General features: G+C 41.9%; 1 protein-coding gene across 2 annotated transcripts in view; it reads right to left on the bottom strand.

Moving 5' to 3' along the window:
* Window positions 1–511: 511 nt before the first annotated feature.
* The window catches only part of mapk14a (mitogen-activated protein kinase 14a), a 38,793-nt gene continuing 18,542 nt past the window's right edge, over window positions 512–20,762 (bottom strand). Inside the window, exons 9-12 of one of the 2 annotated variants that reach the window (XM_014135703.3) lie at window positions 18,101–18,180; window positions 15,639–15,717; window positions 6,106–6,279; window positions 512–5,280 (exon numbers count right to left, since the gene is read on the bottom strand). In XM_014135703.3, the coding sequence (XP_013991178.1) occupies window positions 5,213–5,280; window positions 6,106–6,279; window positions 15,639–15,717; window positions 18,101–18,180 (401 nt within the window). In that variant the 3' untranslated portion in view covers window positions 512–5,212. Of the gene's footprint in view, window positions 5,281–6,105; window positions 6,280–15,638; window positions 15,718–17,119; window positions 17,200–18,100; window positions 18,181–20,762 lie in introns of both variants that reach the window. The other variant, XM_014135702.3, reaches the window with a different exon arrangement.

Genomic DNA, 20,762 nt, shown 5'->3' with positions numbered 1-20,762 from the left:
CCACGGGACACCTGGAGATTACTTCTTCAGCCTGGTTTGGCTCAGGTCAGGGTTGGTTCAGTAGTGTGACAAACCCCAGGTAGCCTAGTGGTTAGAGTGTTGGGCCAGTAACCGAAAGGTTGCTAGATCAAATCCAAGCTGACAAGGTAAAAATTCTGTTTTTCTGCCCCTGAACAAGGCAGTTAACCCACTGTTCCCCGGTAGGCCGTCATTGTGAATAAGAATTTGTTCTTAACTGACTTGCCTAGATAAAAGGTAAAAATAAGCCAGGGTTTCCCAAACTCAGTCCTTGGGACCCCAAGAGGTGCATTACACAGCTGATTCAAATAATCATCAAGCTTTGGTAATTTGAATCAGCTGTCAGGGCACAAAACAAAACGTGCTCCCCTGGGATCCTGTGGACCGACTTTTGGAAACGCTGCTATAAGCTATAGCCAGATAAGCATTGCCAATTCAAGCAAATGTACTTTATAGAGACTTGAGGAAACAAAGAAGATAACTGACTCTTGCGCTCTGAAAAATAACTGTCTTTATTAACCAAGGCATTAATGATACTAATAGTTGCTTTGCTGTTAAGACTGTTAGATACTTATTCTATGGGGCTTGGCTGAAATAAACAACAGTATCCCTCTCCAGTTTATAAATACCACATCAACAAAGTATAAATATATCTAAGAAATTCCCTAATTTATTTTTGACATTAATTTAATATTTCTCCGTTGTGGCTTTAAGCATGACACTTCAAAACTCCTGTAAACACACACATATTCAAAAAACACTCACATGTAAAATGATGAACATGCTGATAATGAAGATTGTTTGAATTCAATTCACTAACAAACCACAAAAAAAGTAATGAAGATTAAAAATGTAAATACAGAACAGATATGTACATACATTAGATAGATTTTGTACCCACAAACACCCTTTTTCCTGGTTTAATTAATGCCACATTATTTGGCACATTGAATGACAACCTAGTGGCTCAGAGGAACTCCATCTGGTTTTAAAGTGTAAATATTTAAAGTGGTATTCAGAATCCTTAGCCTGGTTAAACCAGACAGTTCTGTGTTCAATGGAGTGCAGCAATCAATCTGGTTCAACAGGCTAGATTTCTAGGGCCATTTTATTTAGTCAGACTGGGGCTACATCTCAATAACCTACAGTAACTTCCCTCATCTGTCTGCACTGTTCTGTTTTGAGAACAGGAGAAAGCAATATGGTTGACCCATACCAGGCCTTCACTTTCATCTACGTAGCTTCTTCAACTCAGTGCAGAAAGGACATGAGGAAGCCACTTTAAAAATCAAAACAAATGAATTAAACAACAAAAATAGTGAATCTGATAGAATTGAATCATTTGGGTATTAAATTAACGGAATAATGGTTTTAGGGTTTGTGAGCACTAAATGGTAGTAAACATCTAAACATCTTATGGTCTGGCTGCTGGCATTTAACCAAATGTCACACTGACTGAAGAGTTGTAAGACTATGGGGTGTGGGGGATTCATCTGCAATGTGGTAGATCTAAAGCCATTTTTCTTCACAACTAAAACATTTCCTAAAGCTCATAACAACGTTGAAGAATAGAAGAAATCCCTATCTGTGTCTCAAATGGCACTCTGTTCACTATATAGTGCACTACTTTTGACCAAAACCCTATGTGCCCTGCAGCATTACACTCTGCATCCCACTGCTGGCTTGACTCTGGAGCTAAGCAGGTTTGGTCCTGGTCGGTCCCTGAATGGAAGACCAAGTGGTGTTGGAGGGCCAGTAGGAGGCACTCTTTCCCTTGGTCTAAAAATGATGTGGCTGGAGACATTACCTTGTGTAAGGTGTCGTCTTTTGGAACTGACGTTAAACAGGTGTCCTGACTCTGTGGACACTAAAGAGCCAATGGCACTTATCGTAAGAGTTAACCCCGGTGTCCTGGCTAAATTCCCAATCTGGCACTCCTACCATCATGGCCACCAACCATTTTCAGCTTCCAATTGGCTCATTCATCCCCTTGTAACTACTCCCCAGGTCGTTGCTGTAAATGAGAATGTGTTCTCAGTCAACATACCTGGTTAAATAAAACTAGAAAGTCCTACACTATATTAGGTATTAAAAAAGTGCCATTTGAGACTCAGCCTGTCCAATACAGTAAAGCTGATTATTCTAATGATTTCTGAAGCGCCTGTAAATGTGTGACACTAATGCTGCGATTGGCATAGTGAGAGTGACAGTCTGTATTCCACATTTCAATTGATATACACTATTAAATGATTAAATCATATAGTACACAGCTATATTTTTCCGGACGTTTAATTCAGCATCTCATTTCTTTTGAATGTCACAGTGATAAGCCATAGAATTCTCAAAATAATAACAAAAACTTCTGAAGGAGGAATATTTAAAAAAAATACACCGAACTAAGATATAAATGCAACATGTAAAAAGTCTTGGTCCATGTTTCATGAGCTGAAGTAAAAGATCCCCCAAATGTTCCATACGCACAAAAAGCATATTTCTCTCAAATTGTGTGAACAAATTTGTTTATATCCCTGTTAGTGAGCATTTCTCCTTTGCCAAGATAATCCATCCACCTGACAGGTGTGGCATATCGAGAAGTTGACTAAACCGCATGATCATTACACAGGTGCTGGAGACAAAAGGCCACTCTCTCTAAAATGTGCCGTTTTGTCACAACACAATGCCACAGATTTCTCAAGTTGAGGGAGCGTGCAATTGGCATGATGACTGCAGGAATGTCCACCAGAGCTGTTGCCAGAGAATTTAATGTTAATTTCTCTACCATAAGCCACTCCTTCGTTTTAAAGAACTTGGCAGTGCGTCCAACTGGCCTCACAACCGCAGACCACGTGTATGGCGTTGTGTGGGCGAGCGGTTTGCTGACGTCAACGTTGTGAACAAGTGTCCCATGGTGCCGGTGGGGTTATAAACTACGGACAACAAACCCAATTGGATTTTTATCGATGGCAATTGGAATGCAGAGATACCGTGACGAGATCCTGAGGCCCATTCATCTGCCGCCATCACCTCATGTTTCAGCATAATGCACGGCCCCATGCCGCGAGGATCTGTACACAATTCCTGGAGGCTGAAAATGTCTCCGTTCTTCCATGGCCTGCATACTCAAACATGTCACCCATTGAGTATGTTAGTTATGTTCTGAATGAATGTGTATGGACAGCGTGTTCCAGTTCCCGCCAATATCAAGCAACTTCGCACAACCACTGACGAGTGAGACAATATTTCACAGGCCAAAATCAAGAACGTGATCAATTCTATGCGAAGGAGATCTGTTCGCGCTGTAGGCAAATGGTGGTCACACCGGATATTGACTGGTTCTGATCCACACCCCTACACTAAATGACCAAAAGTATGTGGACACCTGCAGGCAAATGTAGACACAATATCATTCTAAAATCATGGCCATTAATATGGAGTTGGTCCTCCCTTTGCTGCTATAAGAGCCTTCACTCTTCTGGGAAGGCTTTCCACTAGATGTTGGAGCATTTCTGCGGGGACATGCTTCCATTCAGCTACAAGAGCATTAGTGAGGTCGGGCACTGATGTTGGGCGATTAGGCCTGGTTCGTAGTTGGCGTTCCAATTAATCCCAAAGGTGGTCGATGGGGTTGAGGTCAGGGCTCTGTGCAGGGAAGTCAAGTTCTTCCACAACGATCGACAAACCAACTCTCGCTTTGTGCACGGGGCATTGTCATGCTGAAACAGGAAATGCCTTCCCCGAACTGTTGCCAAAAAGTTGGAAGCACAGAATCGTCTACAATATCATTGTATGCTGTAGTGTTAATATTTCACTTCACTGGAACTATGGGGCCTAGCTCGAACCATGAAAAACAGCCCTCAACCATTATTCCTCCTCCACCAAACTTTATAGTTGGCACTATGCATTGGGGCAGGTAGCGTCATCCTGGCATCCGCCAAACCCAGATTCGTCCGTCAGACTGTCAGGTGAAGCGTGATTCATCACTCCAGAGAATGCGTTTCCACAGCTCCAGAGTCCAATGGTGGCGAGCTTACACCACTCCAGCCGACGCTCGGCATTGCTCATGGTGATCTTAGGCTTGTGTGTGGCTGCTCGGCCATGGAAACCCATTACATGAAGCTCCTGACGAACAGTTATTGTGCTGACGTTGCTTCCAAACTCAGTTTGGAACTCATCAGTCCTGCAAGGACAGACGTTTTTTTACGCGCTACGCGCTCCAGCGGTCCCATTCTGTGAGCTTGTGTGGCCTACCACTTCGCGGCTGAGCCGTTATTGCTCCTAGACATTTCCACTTCACAATAACAGCACCTACAGTTGTACAGGGGCAGCTCTAGCAGGGCAGAAATTTTACAAACTGACTTGTTGGAAAGGTGGCACTGTTGAAAGTCACTGAGCTCTTCACTAAAGCCATTCTAGTGCCAATGTTTGACTACGGAGATTGCATGGCTGTGTGCTTGATTTTATGCAACTGTCAGCAACGGGTGTGTCCACATACACTAGAAATACAAAAGTAAGTGACTAACAGATGCATATCTGTATTCCCAGTCATGCGAAATGCATAGATAAGGGCCTAATAAATTAATTTCAATTGACTGATTTCCTTATATGAACTTTAACTCAGTAAAATCTTTCAAGTTGTTGTATGTTGCGTTTATATTTTTGATCAGTGTAGTTGAAATATAGATTTCATCCCAAATGGCACCCCATTTCCTATATAGTAAATAAGGTGCCATTTAAAAACATACATATAGACAGAATAATAACAGAAGCATGGCATTTTCCAGCAATGAACAAATAATGGTATAAGTGGTTGGTTGTTGCTTGCCTCGGTTTCTGCCTTGAAAATACATTGTAGTAAATATAGATATTCAGTCCTTGAAAATCTCCTTTCCCCCATTTTTCGTTTTTGCATGTTCCAAGACCTGTTTGTGCTGAATAGCCAACTCCCATGGCCATTGTCATGCCACAGCACAGATCTGGGACCAGGCTATTTTAGTTGCGTTTCTCTTGCAACACATTTACAAGTCAGAATGGGGGGAGAGAGCGCGCCAGCTTCAGAAATATAACAAAAGACAAACGTTTGTAGGCACTCGGATGATATTGTTTTCCCAAAAGGTCGTATGATAAGTGGGAACCTCAGTGATATAAAGTTGTAGGGGCTGAGGGGGAGGGGCTTGTAGAAATCACATTATCCAAATCACGATTCCATGTCGTCTCCATCAAAGATAGGTGGCTCAAAATCGCACACCGCCTCATAGGTCAATCCTGTGAGGAGAAGAGAGAGAGAGATAAATGTGTGTTGTGTGTGTTTCTGTTCCATCTGTGGGGTTGGGAACAGAGCAGATAAAAATACATTTATTTTGCAAGATGACAATACATTTTGTAACAGTTCACTTAAAAAGGAGAAGTTTGCTTTTTTACAACCAAATCTAAACAGAAATTAATGTAAATAGAATGTTATAGAAGGGTCCAGACACCTTTTTTGCGATTTCACTTGTTGAGAAACTCACCGCAACAGCGATTCATTTCCTCGTCCTTGTTGTGCAGTAAGTAAGCTCTGAAAAAACATGAACAAATGCTCTAAAAACACCCAAATTCATCCTTTTAGAAACAGAAACACTCTGTATAGTGATGCAGATCTTAAGATGTTGTACATATGAAATTGTGTCATTCCGAACTTATTCCGCAACAAAATGGAACATAATGTTGCGGATAAAGTTCACAATGACAATTTCATGTGTACAACATCTTAAGATCTGCATCACTATACAGAGTGTTTCCGTTTCTAAAAGGAGGTACTTGGGTGTTTTTGGAGCATTTGTTCATGTTTTCTTTAGAGCCCCCATACCGCACAATGAAGAAATGAATCGCTGGTTGGGGTACTTCTCAAAAACAAGTGAAATCGCAAAAAATAAATGTGTCTGTACCCTTCTATAACATGACATTTACATAAAACAGATGGTCCTAAAACAGCTAAATTCTCCTTCAGGTATAATGAATGCATTGTGATGCCTTCGCAATGCATTCGCTGAGCATGTATGACCCCTTTAATAATCCCATAATGATTCCTGTCCATTTAATTCTACATACGTTTCCATTCCTCGATCTCCAGCTCACGGCTCTCAAAGCTCTGGTCGTAGGGGTCAGCCTCAGGCTCGTCATCTGGGTCGTGGTACTGGGAGAAGTAGGGGTGGGCCAAAGCCTCGGCAGCCGTTATCCTCTCATCTGTGTCCAGAACCAACATCTTCTCCAGCAGGTCCACAGCTACAGGCAGCAGAACAACATCAATATTAATAGGGTCAGATCAGGATCAGCGACAGGCATTGGCTGCCCTCCGCTGGAGAGGTGTTTTTTTTTACAGAGAGACCATGAATGGAGAGCAGAAGGGCACAGATGGAACAATGAGCCAGATATTTCACCGGATGTATAAATGTGAAGCATCCGGTTGGCGTTTCCACTCACTACCAAGTAACTTTTTGATTTGTTCTCATATGCACACTATTTGCATGCGCAACGTCCCCCACGCTTCCTCGTCAATTTGCTACGCCCCCACTAAAGGTAAACAAGCCAAGCTAAAGTTGGGTAGCTAACTAAAAACTCTGAAGGCACTTTCTGAAAAGGAGATGGAGACGGCACTGCCACAGTAATGGCCAATTTAGTGATTTAATAGGAGTAACTTAAAAATGTTTGCATTTGTGCGAAGGGAGGATGTATTGGCGGTCTTGCCAAGGGGGAAAGCTTCATTTACCAGCTAGCTAGCTAGTTCTAGTCTTCAAGAACCTAGGAAAACAGCCTCCAATTCTGACAGTCGTTTCCCCGCTAAAGGCTGTGGTGGATGGAGGACCAAAACCACGAGGCAGAAGCCCTGGGTCTCAGAGCAGTGGTTTTGGAGGAAGACAAGAACGTGATATGGAATGGTGCATGCGACCTTGTCTTCAAAAGTCCAGAGAGCTGGTTGGGGAAGACAGGGAGAGATATTTTGGCCTCAGTCCTATACAACTCCAAAACCGTTGGAATTGTTGTGGATGAAGTCCATATGACCTACATATGGTATGTACAATGACCTAGAACTGTACTTCGACGGTATAGAAAGGCACTGCGATGGATACATGTAATGTCGGAATGTAAATGATAATGACGCACCAGTGAACGTTTTGTATTTGTACAAATGTAATGAGTAAGAAGTGTTTGTTTGCATGAACTGTTGGCATAACAGGCCTATAAGATATCGAATATTCTAAATAAAGTGATAGAACTGCATCATGAATGACTGGGTGACAGGAAGCATAACCGCCAAAGAGACACTACAGAAAGCACTTTTATTGGATTAAACTATGGGAACCTCACACAACATTTTCTTATACAAGAACTAGCATAGTAATTAAATGTGCTTCAAAATCTTTATATTGTTACCAACTATACATTTATTCTGAATTAAGATGGGAATTAAGAATTTATAGCCTTTTTATGACAGTCAGCGCAAACAATATATATATATATAAGCACATGATCTTCAAATGTGGTATCAGGCCACATTATTTGAGTGAGAGTTAAACATAACCCATGTCGAGAAGGCATCCCTTACACTACAGCTTACAGCACATGTCGACTGTACTTTACTAGGGGCCATCGCCACTCATTGATAGTGTCTTCAGAGTGAAACAATGTAAAACAAAAATCTTTAATGACATGGAATCACTGGTCACTTTAATAATGGAACACTAGTCACTTTAATAACGTTTACATATTGCTTTACTCATTTCATATTGTCATGATTGTCCAGTGAGGATCCAATGGATCAGATCAGCTTGGCAATGGATGACAGTAACCAGACCTCCTCTCCCCCACAGAAGAGGGGAGGGAGCTGCCCCCGGGTTGACAGCTCACACCCTATCATAAATTAAAGGAGAGGAAATCTAGGGTCTCCCTTTCCAGTATTAACCAAAGGAATGTTCCTTTGTCTACACAGACAGAGTTTCGGCGGGAAGACTAACAGTTTCTAAAGCGCATACTGGAACAATATTTCTAACATAAGAACGTGGGGAATGGCCAGAGATGACCTATAGAAAACTAATGTCATATAGGTTGTTATTTTGTGATGTCATCATTAAAAAAGGTTAAAAAGGAAATAATGTAACTTGAAAAGTTTACACTACATGTATGAAGTCTCCATCCTTAACCTGTTAGGGCTAGGGGGCAGTATTTACACGGCCGGATAAAAAAACTTACCCGATTTAATCTGGTTATTACTACTGCCCAGAAACTAGAATATGCATATAATTATTGGCTTTGGATAGAAAACACCCTAAAGTTTCTAAAACTGTTTGAATGGTGTCTGTGAGTATAACAGAACTCATATGGCAGGCAAAAACCTGAGAAGATTCTGTACAGGAAGTGCCCTCTCTGACCATTCCTTGAGCTTCTTGACTCTTTTTATTGAAAACTGAGAATCTTTGCTGTAACGTGACACTTCCTACGGCTCCCATAGGCTCTCAGAACCCGGGAAAAAGCTGAATCGTGGCTTTGCAGGCCCTGGCTGAAAAACATTAGCGCGTTTGGATAGTGGTCGGTCAGAGTACTATGAGACTGAGGCACGTGCACGAGGGGATCCCATGTTTTTATTTTCTCTCTCTTTGTACTAAAACACAGATTCCCGGTCGGAATATTATCGATTTTTTTACGAGAAAAATTGCATAAAAATTTAAACTGCGGTTGACATGCTTCGAAGTACGGTAATGGAATATTTAGAATTTTTTTGTCACGAAACGCGTCACCCTTCTTTACACTTCGGATAGTCTTGAACGCACAAACAAAACAGAGGATATTTGAACATAACTATGGATTATTTTGAACCAAACCAACATTTGTTATTGAAGTAGAAGTCCTGGGAGTGCATTCTGACGAAGAACAGCAAAGGTAATAACATTTTTCTTATAGTAAATCTGACTTTGGTGAGGGCTAAACTTGGTGGGTGTCGGGCTATCTACTTAGAATATTGCAAAATGTGCTTTCACCGAAAAGCTATTTTAAAATCGGACATAGCGAGTGCATAGAGGAGTTCTGTATCTATAATTCTTAAAATAATTGTTATGTTTTTTGTGAACGTTTATCGTGAGTAATTTAGTAAATTCACCGGATGTTTGCGGGGGGTATGCTAGTTCTGAACATCACATGCTAATGTAAAAAGCTGGTTTTTGATATAAATATGAACTTGATTGAACAAAACATGCATGTATTGTATAACATAATGTCCTAAGATTGTCATCTGATGAAGATCAAAGGTTAGTGCTGCATTTAGCTGTGGTTTGGGTTTATGTGACATTATATGCTAGCTTGAAAAATGGGTGTCTGATTATTTCTGGCTGGGTACTCTGCTGACATAATCTAATGTTTTGCTTTCGTTGTAAAGCCTTTTTGAAATCGGACAGTGTGGTTAGATTAACGAGAGTCTTGTCTTTAAAATGGTGTAAAATAGTCATATGTTTGAGAAATTGAAGTAATAGCATTTCTAAGGTATTTGAATAACGCGCCACGGGATTCCACTGGCTGTTACGTAGGTGGGACGAAATCGTCCCACTGGCCCTAGAGAAGTTAACGTTGTATATGAAATATGAAAAACTATTCAAGTATTTTTGTTAAGATATGAATGTCATTTTAGGAGCCATAAGAGAATTTGTCTCCTATAAACTGCAAAGTAGGTAGTCATGCCCAGAGTGCGGTCAGGGAGCGTGTCAGCCTGACGGAACGGTCCTTGTCTCTCAGAGTGCATAAAAGTATTGGTAAAGAAATTAACATGAGACCAGAAAAACGTGAAGCGGTAGCTACACATTTGAAATGGTTGGAACTTTGAACCTCAACACGAGGTGAAGAAAATAAACTCACCTCCCAGAACAGGAAAGACGGGGAGCTGCAGCCCATGTCTAAAGTGGTCTGAGCTATGAATATCAACACGAGGAAGAGGTGAGAGGCTCACCTCTCAGCCAATTACTGGTACAGCTGATTAGCTGTCCTAAATCAAGTATCTAGAAAAGCGAATAAGTGGGACCTCTGTACTACTCTTCTCAAATCACTGTAGTACGCTAGTTTACATTTACATTTAAGTAATTTAGCAGAGACGCTAGTCTCATCACCCAGTGGTAACCATCGACACGGCTGGCTAGCCTATCTTCCAAGGAGCATCTTCCAGAGTGAACAGACGGGAAGGGGGGACGGGACTCCTTTTGGACAATCAGAGCCTTACAAGCGTGCAGCTGAAAGGCCAACCTATCACCCTTCCTAAGGAGGGCTGGTTCCGACAGAGATAAATGGCGAACGAAGGCATTCACACGTAAATACTTTCATGATTTCTTACTTCAAACGGGTGGCGGTTCGTGTGCAAAGTACATGATAACTGTGAGAACAGTTTCTAAAAACGTATCAAGGATAAGTGTCTTTTGCCTCTCATAAAATTGGGTAACAATTAAGCACATTTAGTTGATTAGATAAACAGCCATCAGATGAATGAAAGTAAAGTCACGACAATGTATACTGTATTTTAGTCAATGCCATTCCGACATTGCTCATCCTAATATTTAATTATTTCTTAATTCCATTCTTTTACTTTTAGATGTGTGTATTGTTGTGAAATGTTAGATACACTATATAGTGTATCTATGTACAGTGCATTCGGAAAGTAGTCAGACCACTTGACTTGTTCCATATTTTGTTACGTTAGCCGTATTCTAAAATTGATCAAATTAATGTTTTCCTCATCCATCTACACACAATATCCCATAATAACAAAGCGAAAATAGGTTAACAAAAATAAATAAATACCTTATTTACATAAGTATACAGACCCTTTTCTATGAGACTCAAAATTGAGCTCAGGTGCATCCTGTTTCCTTTGAACATCCTTGAGATGTTTCTACAACTTGATTGGAGTCCTCCTGTGGTAAATTCAATTGATTGGACATGATTTGGAAAGGCACACACCTCTCTATATAAGGTCTCACAGTTGACAGTGCATGTCAGAGCAAAAATTAGGTCGAAGGAATTGTCCACAGAGCTCCAAGACAGGATTGTGTCGAGGCACAGATCTGGGAAAGGGTACCAAAACATTTCTGCAGCATTGAAGGTCACCAAGAACACAGTGTCCTCCATCATTCTTAAATGGACACAGTTTGGAACCACCAAGACTCTTCCTAAAGCTGGCCGCCGGGCCACACTAAGCAATCGGGACAGAATGGACTTGGTCAGGGAGGTGGCCAAGAACCTGATGGTCACTGACAGAGCTCCAGAGTTCCTCTGTGGAGATGGTAGAACCTTCCAGAAAGACAACCATCTCTGCAGCACTCCACCAATCAGGCCTTTATGGTAGAGTGGCCAGACAGAAGACACTCCTCTGTAAAAGGCACATGACAGCCCGCTTGGAGTTTTCCAAAAGTCACCTAAAGACTCTCAGTCCATAAGAAACAATATTCTCTGGTCTGATGAAACCAAGATTGAACTCTTTGGCCTGAATGTCAAGCAACACATCTGGAGGAACCGTGGCACCATCCCAATGGTGAAGCATGGTGGTGGCAGCATCATGCAGTGGGGATGTTTTGCAGAGGCAGGGAGACTTGTCAGGATCGAGGGAAAGATGAACAGAGCAAAGTACAGAGAGGTCCTTGATGAAAACCTGCTCCAGAGCTCCTCAGGACCTCAGACTGGACGAAGGTTCACCTTCCAACAGGACAACGACCCTAAGCACACAGCCAAGACAACGCAGGAGTGGCTTCAGGACAAGTCTCTGAATGTCCTTGAGTGGCCCAGCCAGAGCCCGGACTTGAACCCGATCGAACATCTCTGGAAAGACCTGAAAATAGCTGTGCAGCAACGCTCCCCATCCAACCTGACAGAGCTTGAGAGGATCTGCAGAGAAGAATGAATGAATGAATGAAACTCCCCAAATACAGGTGTGCCAAGCTTGTAATGTCATACTCAAGAAGACTCTAGGCTGTAATAGTTGCCAAAGGTGCTTCAACAAAGTACTGAGTAACGGGTCTGAATACTTATGTAAATGTGATATTTCAGTTCTTAATTTTTTATAAATTTGCAAAAAACTCTAAAAACTTGTTTTCGCTTTGTCATTATGGGGTATTGTGTGTAGATCGATGAGGACTTTTCATGCACGACAGTGTCCAATCAGCGGAAGTCCCGTGTGCAAAAACAGCTCGTTGATGAGAGACGTTCAAGGAGAATGGCAAGAATCATGCAAGCTAACAGGCGGGCCACAAACAGGAAGATAAAGGCGCAGTACAACAGTGGTGCCCAGAACGGCATCAACAACTACACACAACTCGTCGATGCTCCATCGTCGTTTAAAATCTCCAGTTTGGGAACATTTTGGCTTCCCAGTAGATTACAACGGCGATGGAGAGAGTGTTTAAGGATAAAATGTTAAGTATGTGGGACGAAATCGTCACACCTACTCAACAGCCAGTGGAATCCCGTGGCGCGATATTCAAATACCTTAGAAATGCTATTACTTAAATTTCTCAAACATATGACTATTTTACACCATTTTAAAGACAAGACTCTCGTTAATCTAACCACACTGTCCGATTTCAAAAAGGCTTTACAACGAAAGCAAAACATTAGATTATGTCAGCAGAGTACCCAGACAGAAATAATCAGACACCCATTTTTCAAGCTAGCATATAATGTCACAAAAACCAAGAAGCACAGCTAAATGCAGCACTAACCTTTGATGATCTTCATCAGATGACACTCCTAGGACATTATGTTATACAATACATGCATGTTTTGTTCAATCAAGTTCATATTTATATAAAAAAACAGCTTTTTACATTAGCATGTGACGTTCAGAACTAGCATACCCACCGCAAACTTCCGGTGAATTTACTAAATTACTCACGATAAACGTTCACAAAAAACATAATTATTTTAAGAATTATAGATATAGAACTCCTTTATGCAATCGCGGTGTCCGATTTTAAAATAGCTTTTCGGTGAAAGCACATTTTGCAATATTCTGAGTAGATAGCTCGCCATCACGGGCTAGCTATTTTGACACCCACCAAGTTTGGCACTCACCAAACTCAGATTTACTATAAGAAAAATTGGATTACCTTTGCTGTTCTTCGTCAGAATGCACTCCCAGGACTTCTACTTCATCCACAAATGTTGTTTTGGTTCAAAATAATCCATAGTTATGTACAAATATCCTCTGTTTTCTTCTTGCGTTCAAGACACTATCCGAACGGTGACGCGCGGACGCGTATCGTGACAAAAAAATTCAAAATATTCCATTACCGTACTTCGAAGCATGTCAAACGCTGTTTAAAATCAATTTTTATGCGATTTTTCGCGTAAAAAAGCGATAATATTCCGACCGGGAGACGTCCTTTCCGTTCAAAGACTCAAAATCTAAAATGGACTCTTCACGTGCACGCGCGCCCCCCGTCTCATTGTTCTCAGATCGACCACTTACCAAATGCGCTACTGTTTTTCAGCCTGGGACAGCAGAGTCATCATTCAACGTTCTGGTGCCTATGGGAGCCTTACAAAGTGTCACGTTACAGCAGAGATCCTTTGTTTTCAATAAAGAGAGTGTAGAAGGCCAAGAAATGGTCAGAGAGGGCACTTCCTGTACAGAATCTTCTCAGGTTTTTGCCTGCCATATGAGTTCTGTTATACTCACAGACACCATTCAAACAGTTTTAGAAACTTTAGGGTGTTTTCTATCCAAATCAAACAATTATATGCATATTCTAGTTTCTGGGCAGTAGTAATAACCAGATTAAATCGGGTACGTTTTTTATCCGGCCGTGCAAATACTGCCCCCTATCCCCAAGAGGTTAACAGTATGTCGCTACAGTCAATGAGAATAGCTTATGCAGCTGCCAACACAAATATGTTGACACATTTACGCCGACATCACCCCGCATACCGGAGCAAGAAAGAAACGCAAATTAACACATTCTCCCCACTGCATTCAAGCAGCTGATTCTGACCAGGCCAAAGAAATTACAAGAGTGATAGGTAGGCTGTTTATATTTTTTTACAGTCTTTGGTTTATAGCCACGGATATACATCCGTTCTCTATGGTTTAGAATAGGGGGTTTCAGCACCTCTTGAAAGTGATCGAGCCATGTTATGAACTTCCCTCTTGCACCCATTTCAGCAAAAAGGTAGTATATAAGCAAGACAAAGCCAAATACTTAAATGAATTGGCCAATGCACCACATTTTTTAACAGTGACAGACCATCACACCAGAGTGGGAGAAGTACCATGCTACAGACACACCCCCTTTATGAGTCACAAGTGTCCATCTGGCATTGAAGGAAAAATCCACTTGAATGGCCCTCTAACTAGTAATTACTAGTGCGCAACTCATCTATCATCCTGAGGAAATTTCTCCCACATGCCTCTGTTGTCACTAAGGAAATGATCTTTAACAGCATTTTCAGCAGTTAAAGGCAACAAAACATTATTTAGAAAAAGCAATCCATGCAAATGACCTGAATGCATCCAACTGGTATTTACTGGGAAAATCCCACCTCACACATGGTTATAAATGCGTTAGAGTGGAAACTTGAGAGGCCCAAGATAACAATCCTGTCACAACAGACAATGCGAGGAACATTGTGAATGCTGAACATTGTTATAAACCAAAACCACAATACGTACTGAATTGTGGGTTTACTGAACCGTTACACCCTAGAATGCATGGGTGATTCACATCATTGCCCTAGTATGTCAACAGAGGGCATCTAATTAGGAAAATTAAAAACTTCAGTGGAGTAAGGAAATGTAAAGCCTATAAATAGATAACTAGTTAATGTATTATTAAAACATACATTTGATTAGCTAACTGATTTCACATTGATAGCAAGCTAGCTAATGTTAGCGATACTAGCTAATAGTGATGAAAAAAAAAAAAAAATAAAATCACTAGTTACATATCGGGATAATATTTTTGACTAATATATATATATATATATAGTACCGTTTTGCCAATATCGCAATATAATTTGAGCTAGTTTGCTGTACCTGATCCAAAACGCCAGGTTGCAGTTCTCTAATATGTCATTTGTTTTAGTGTAGAAGGGTTGTTATAACATTTTGAAAATGTTTTCCAACTCCGAAGGTTTGCGTTAGCTAGCTGTGTGTTTGCTTATCCCGGAAGGGCTGACTGGAAGCGGAAGGGCTGGTGCAGTCCTATGTAAAACAATAGATTATGATTTGTTTCATTCAAAACAGTGATATCCAACCAGCGTAATAGAGTGCCGACTTGAAGTTAAAAGGTACAGCCCCTTCATTATCAACGTTTCGTGCTGACACATTAAAGCAGCCCATACAGCATCTCAAGTCAGGAAGATGTCAGCCAGACTAGAGGAAGTGTAGGAGTGCTGTTATATTCAAAGTCTCAGTGTCGGAGTGCTGTTACAGGATCAGTTTTGCCTTTTTCGATCATACTGAATAAAGATTGTAAGACGCTTTTTGAATATGGCCACAAGAGGTCATCAGGTGGTGACACCTTTCTTTCATTATCATCACAAATTGATTACATCGTCAGGTCCAACTTACATGTGACCAAGTGTTTTGAGTGTTTTGATCATGATTCCAACATTACCTTGTGGGTTGGCACCGATGAACACGTCAGAAAAATTCCTCTTGGGCATCTGTGGCAAGGAGTTGATGTAGTTCCTGGCCTGCCAACCAACGGGTGTGAAGAGATCGGAAGGAAGAGGTCAATAGAACCCTAACCTAACGTACCAAGACTAAAATAAAACGCCTGAGCAGAGTTCCCACATCCAGTTTTCAGCAGAAAAGGAAGCTAGGTTGAAGATAGCTTAAAACTGGATGCATCAGGTTGTTGGCAACTCCACTAAGGGTGATTGAACCCAAACAAGGCTGCATCCCAAAATGGCACCCCATTACCTATATAATCCACAACTTTTAAACCACGTCCCATAGGTCTCTGGTCAAAAGTAGTGCACTATGAAGGGAATAGGGAGCCACAAGATGCCCACCTTGATTTTTGGTTAATAGGACCTGTTTCCCAACCCAGATTAATGCTACTTATTCTGGGCAAAAAATCCTAATCAAGTTGTCTTAATCTTGGTTTGGGAAAGTGGCCACTCATTTTGTATTCAGAAAGTAATAATTATGATTAGCACTAGTTGGTACCATATCAGACAAGGGCATGTCCCAAATAGCACCCTATTCCCTGGGAATAGGGTGCTATTTGGGACAAGGATTAGAGAGGCCCTCATCAGAAGAAATGTGAGTAGATTTATTCAGAACCATATTGGTCCAGTCACTTGATCATGACAACATTGGCAAGTGTGGATTAATTATAAGCACCAAGGGTTTAATTGCAGATTTGAGAGAAAGCAGTAGGAGAAGAAAGAGTTTATAACTGAGTAGTGTTTATTTATTTGGTTGCAGTACTTATGTAGCACTATGTAATGTAGCTACGATATACTCAATCAGTTCCAACTTCAAAAAGAGGAACTGCAATTCTGTTATTTTCAGGTCCTTCTTCCCTTACCACTCGTCAGTTGAGTGTTTCAATTCAAACCAATTCTGGCTCAGGCAAAATGTTTGTTAGTATGCAATGTTAGGTATATTTATGCTTTATAACACTCTTATGGCAAACGAGGCAAGAGAGTAGTTGCTGCTGGACTTGCATTCACGTGCAGCAACCACTCAGTGGTTATAATAAAGGGGAGTGGGTAGTAGAAAATAGAAACCTACAACTCTAAAAAAGTGGTGACTCCAAAATATCAAATGCAACATGTATTGTATGTTTGTCTACTTCCTTATAATATGGAGGCAAATATCCTCTTAGGAGGTTTTAATATTGTGGCCCTGGGCATGTGGCTCTGCTCTCGGCTAGATGTAAGGGAAGTGGTTTGGTTTAATCAGGGTTGGGGTCAATTTGGTCAACTCATGAAGTAAAATTGCAATTTTCAGTTTACTTCCTGAATTGCCTTTGGATTTACCCCAATCCCGGAGCTAACAGTCTTGTGGCGTGCAGGTTCGAGGACCCAGGTTTGAATCCTGGGTTGGCCCCATAGAGAATGTATTGAATAATTTGGTCCTGCTCACCTCGTGGCTGGGCATCCTGCTTATTAGAGAGGCTGGGGGCGTTCCTGTCAGACGCATTATCTGCTGAAGCTGGTTTATATCTATCAGGTATGGGTCAAGGGTATCAGTAAAGACAGCAGTATAGCAGAGACATTAACAAGCAGCTAGTCAGTGGGAGACCTGAAGACTCACGTTAGCACCCCAAGCTAATGCATAGCCTAGGCTTTAGCTCAGTGGGCTAACAGTCTCCCAGTCAATAGGAGACCTGAAGACTTGCGTTTGCTCCCCGAGCTAATGTCTGGCTCTCTGGCCTAGGCTTTAGCTCAGCGGGCTAACAGTCACCCAGTCAATAGGAGACCTGAAGACTTGCGTTTGCTCCCCGAGCTAATGTCTGGCTCTCTGGCCTAGGCTTTAGCTCAGCGGGCTAACAGCCTCCCAGTCAATAGAAGACCTGAAGACTTGCGTTTGCTCCCTGAGCTAAGGCCTGGCTCTCTGGCCTAGGCTTTAGCTCAGTGGTCCAACACAGTTTCCTATAGGAGTTTTATGGTATGGCTCAACTCCTAAGAGGCTCTGCAAAAAGCTAAATAGTCCCATCTTTGGAGGGGGAAGGTAAGAAAATAAAAAAAAGAGGGTAAGATTGTATAGGCGTGTGTAAGGCAGATTGGTAACATGCTTCAGGTTATGGTAGAGAAGAGAATATTTAATTAGTCAGGAATAAGTCAAGTTAATCAATCATAGCAGTAAAACCCGAACTTTGAACATAGAGGGGTATGTTCATTTATGCAAGTGAAGAATCAGTATTCAAATCAAAATGGGTGTTGCATTTGACCCCATCTCACAAAGAAAGATTTGAGAGGATGTGAAAAACAAAAGCATGCTTTAAAAATGGTAGTTGGTGTTGAAGATTATAAGAACACACTTAATAAATAAAATGTTTTTTTTTTTTTTTGCAAATTAAGCAACAAATGACCTTGCAGTATAGTAACTGTGTGTATAACTCACAGACTCTGAAGAGATTTTCATCAAGAGCTCAGGCCCTGGCATCCCGACGAGCAGCATTATTAGCTTCAACTGATCAATGTCTAACAGGTACCATGTGTAAAGGAACAACAGGAGCTGGAAGGGGAGAGGAACCGGCAAGAACTACTGACCCGTCTTCAGGTCAGAATCTGTTGTCTTAAAAATAACTGAGCTGTGCTTGATTGAGCCTGGCACAATGGAACCAAGAACAGTCACAAAAACCAGCCTGGGACATTGAATAAATCAAATGTAACATACTTGTATAAACTACACTGAGTGTACAAAACATTAAGGACACCTGCTCTTTCCATGACAGATTGACCAGGTGAATCCAGGTGGAAGCGATGATCCCTTATTGATGTCACTTGTTAAATCCACTTCAAATCAGTGTAGATGAAGGGGAGGAGACAGGTTAAATAAGAATTTTTAAGCCTTGAGACAATTGAGAAATGGATTGTGTATGTGTGCCATTCGGAGGGTGAATGGGCAAGACAAAAGATTTAAGTGCCTTTGAACAGGGTATGGTACTAACGCATGTTAGCCATCCCACTATATCAGGTAAATGGAAAATGACAATGTATAAGTGTGATGTCAGGGAAATTTGTGTGCGCAAGTTAACGTTTCCAAAAGATAACCAAACAAAAACATCATTACTTTTATGATACGTGTTTGAGCTTTCACGTGCATTAGTAGCACAATTTCTATCTTATTTACATTCGTTTGTTGACTTCTCCATATTAATGTTGGTTTTAAATTTAGCTGACTTTTCTTAGCGGATGTAGAATCAATTGTACACTTGCAAACTATATCAAAAACGAGGGCTGAGGGTCTCATGTTGCAAACTTCCCTTGCTTGGCTAATCATTTAGACCAACGACAAAGATGGCCACAGGGATTCCCCCAAGGGCATAAGGCGAGGTAAGGTAAGTGGAGGGTGTGTCTTTTATGAGCTTGAAACGCAGCCCTGGTCTGACTTCCTGTAGTGCTCAGATGCTTGCATATAGCGTTTGATGGAACGGATTGGACACAGATTTGCTCACTCCTCCTTCGCATTCTGGAAAGGAGGGGGTGAAGGGGTGATAAAACCTTAGGCAAAAAGTCTATTGGGCCATAAGGTCACACCTAGGTCGTTTGCCTTCCTTCGTAGATGGAGCAGTGGGAAGTTTGCTCTGAGGCCAACAGGTCCACATGTGCTGTTCCAACCCACTGCCATATCATCTTCACTACTTGTGGGTGAAGTGTCCATTCCCCCAGGGCCAGTTTCTGTCGTGACAAGGAATCCGCCACCTCGTTCACCTTACCTGGGAGATGAATGGCTTGTATTTTCTGATCGTATTAGGACATGTTTGTGTTTGAGAACAAGCAGAAAGTGTTTCAGGGCGAGGTAAACTATTTGAAGTACTAGCACGTTGATGTGCTCTTTCCGCCAGCGGGGGCACCACTCTCCCCGTACAGACCTGGGTTGCCACACTGCTCCCCAGCCTGTTAGTGAAGCCTCCTTTCTTCAGAACCAGGAAACAGGTTGAGTAAAAGCTATCTTACTGTTCTGATGCTTTTACTCGTGATCGCGCCCTTCTCCAGGAGAGATGTAATCTCCTGGCTGAGGGTGCAAGCTCTCACCTTCACAGGCAGGATGGTGCAGTTAATGCAGAGGTCAGAGATTGCCTCTTGTAGGGGGCCAATGCCTAGGCAGGCGGGGCACAGATCATGACCATCTTCTACTTGAAGTTCAGAGCCACAAGAGCAACAGCCATGCATGCCCAGCATCATGGTGATGTGGTATTCTCACAGCTCAGAATGAACTCATTGAATAGTAACAGGAGACTATTACAGCAGCTACCACAATACACAGTAAAGGTAGAGGAGTAAGGATGCACGACATAATCAGAATCGGACGATATTAGCTAAAAATGCCAACACCGACCCGATGTCTAGTTTAACACCGATGTGCAAAAGAACATTTCAGTGAGACAACTCAAAGGCCAAATCCATTAACGCCAAGATAATGGAATTCATTGCCCTTGACAATCAACCATTCTCTGTCGTGGGTGATGTTGGCTTTCGCCGACTGGTCGAGCACCGGTACACACTACCAAGAGCGCTATTTTTCAGATGTTGCCCTTCCGGAGTTACACAGTAATAGCGTCACTGCTATTAGCTTCACAACTGACATTTGGACCAGCGATGTCAGCACCATGAGCATGCTGAGTCTGACAGCAGAGTGGGTCGTCGAGGATTTCGTACTGAGGAAAGTCGTTTTGCATGCTCAGGAATGTGCTGGTTGTCATACCGCTGCTGCCATTTCAATGGCATTTGAGAACATGTTTGAAACTTAGAAACATGAACACACTAGCAAGCTCCATTCGGACAACTGACTCGAAATAAGCTCATCAACAGTGTCTGCAGCAGACGTGGTACCCTCTGTCATGGCATTGAAACGCCTGCTCAACAAAACTGCCCACCCAGGCTGTGAACAAGCGATTCGGTGGCACTCTCTCTTTACTGTGTCGACACCATGCTAGATGCTACGTGAAAGAACTGCTACTTCGATGCAGACAAGAAACAGGGTTTATGTGAAATGTTACAGACACAGCTGGACAAGACGGAAAAGGACACAGTGACAGTGCGCACAGAGGAAGAGAGGC

The sequence above is a fragment of the Salmo salar genome, chromosome 13 (genome assembly GCF_965601325.2).
Source record: "Salmo salar chromosome 13, fSalSal1, whole genome shotgun sequence".
NCBI lineage: Eukaryota > Metazoa > Chordata > Actinopteri > Salmoniformes > Salmonidae > Salmo > Salmo salar.
Note: the sequence above shows the minus strand (reverse complement) of the source record. Positions and strands in the feature narration are given on the sequence as shown.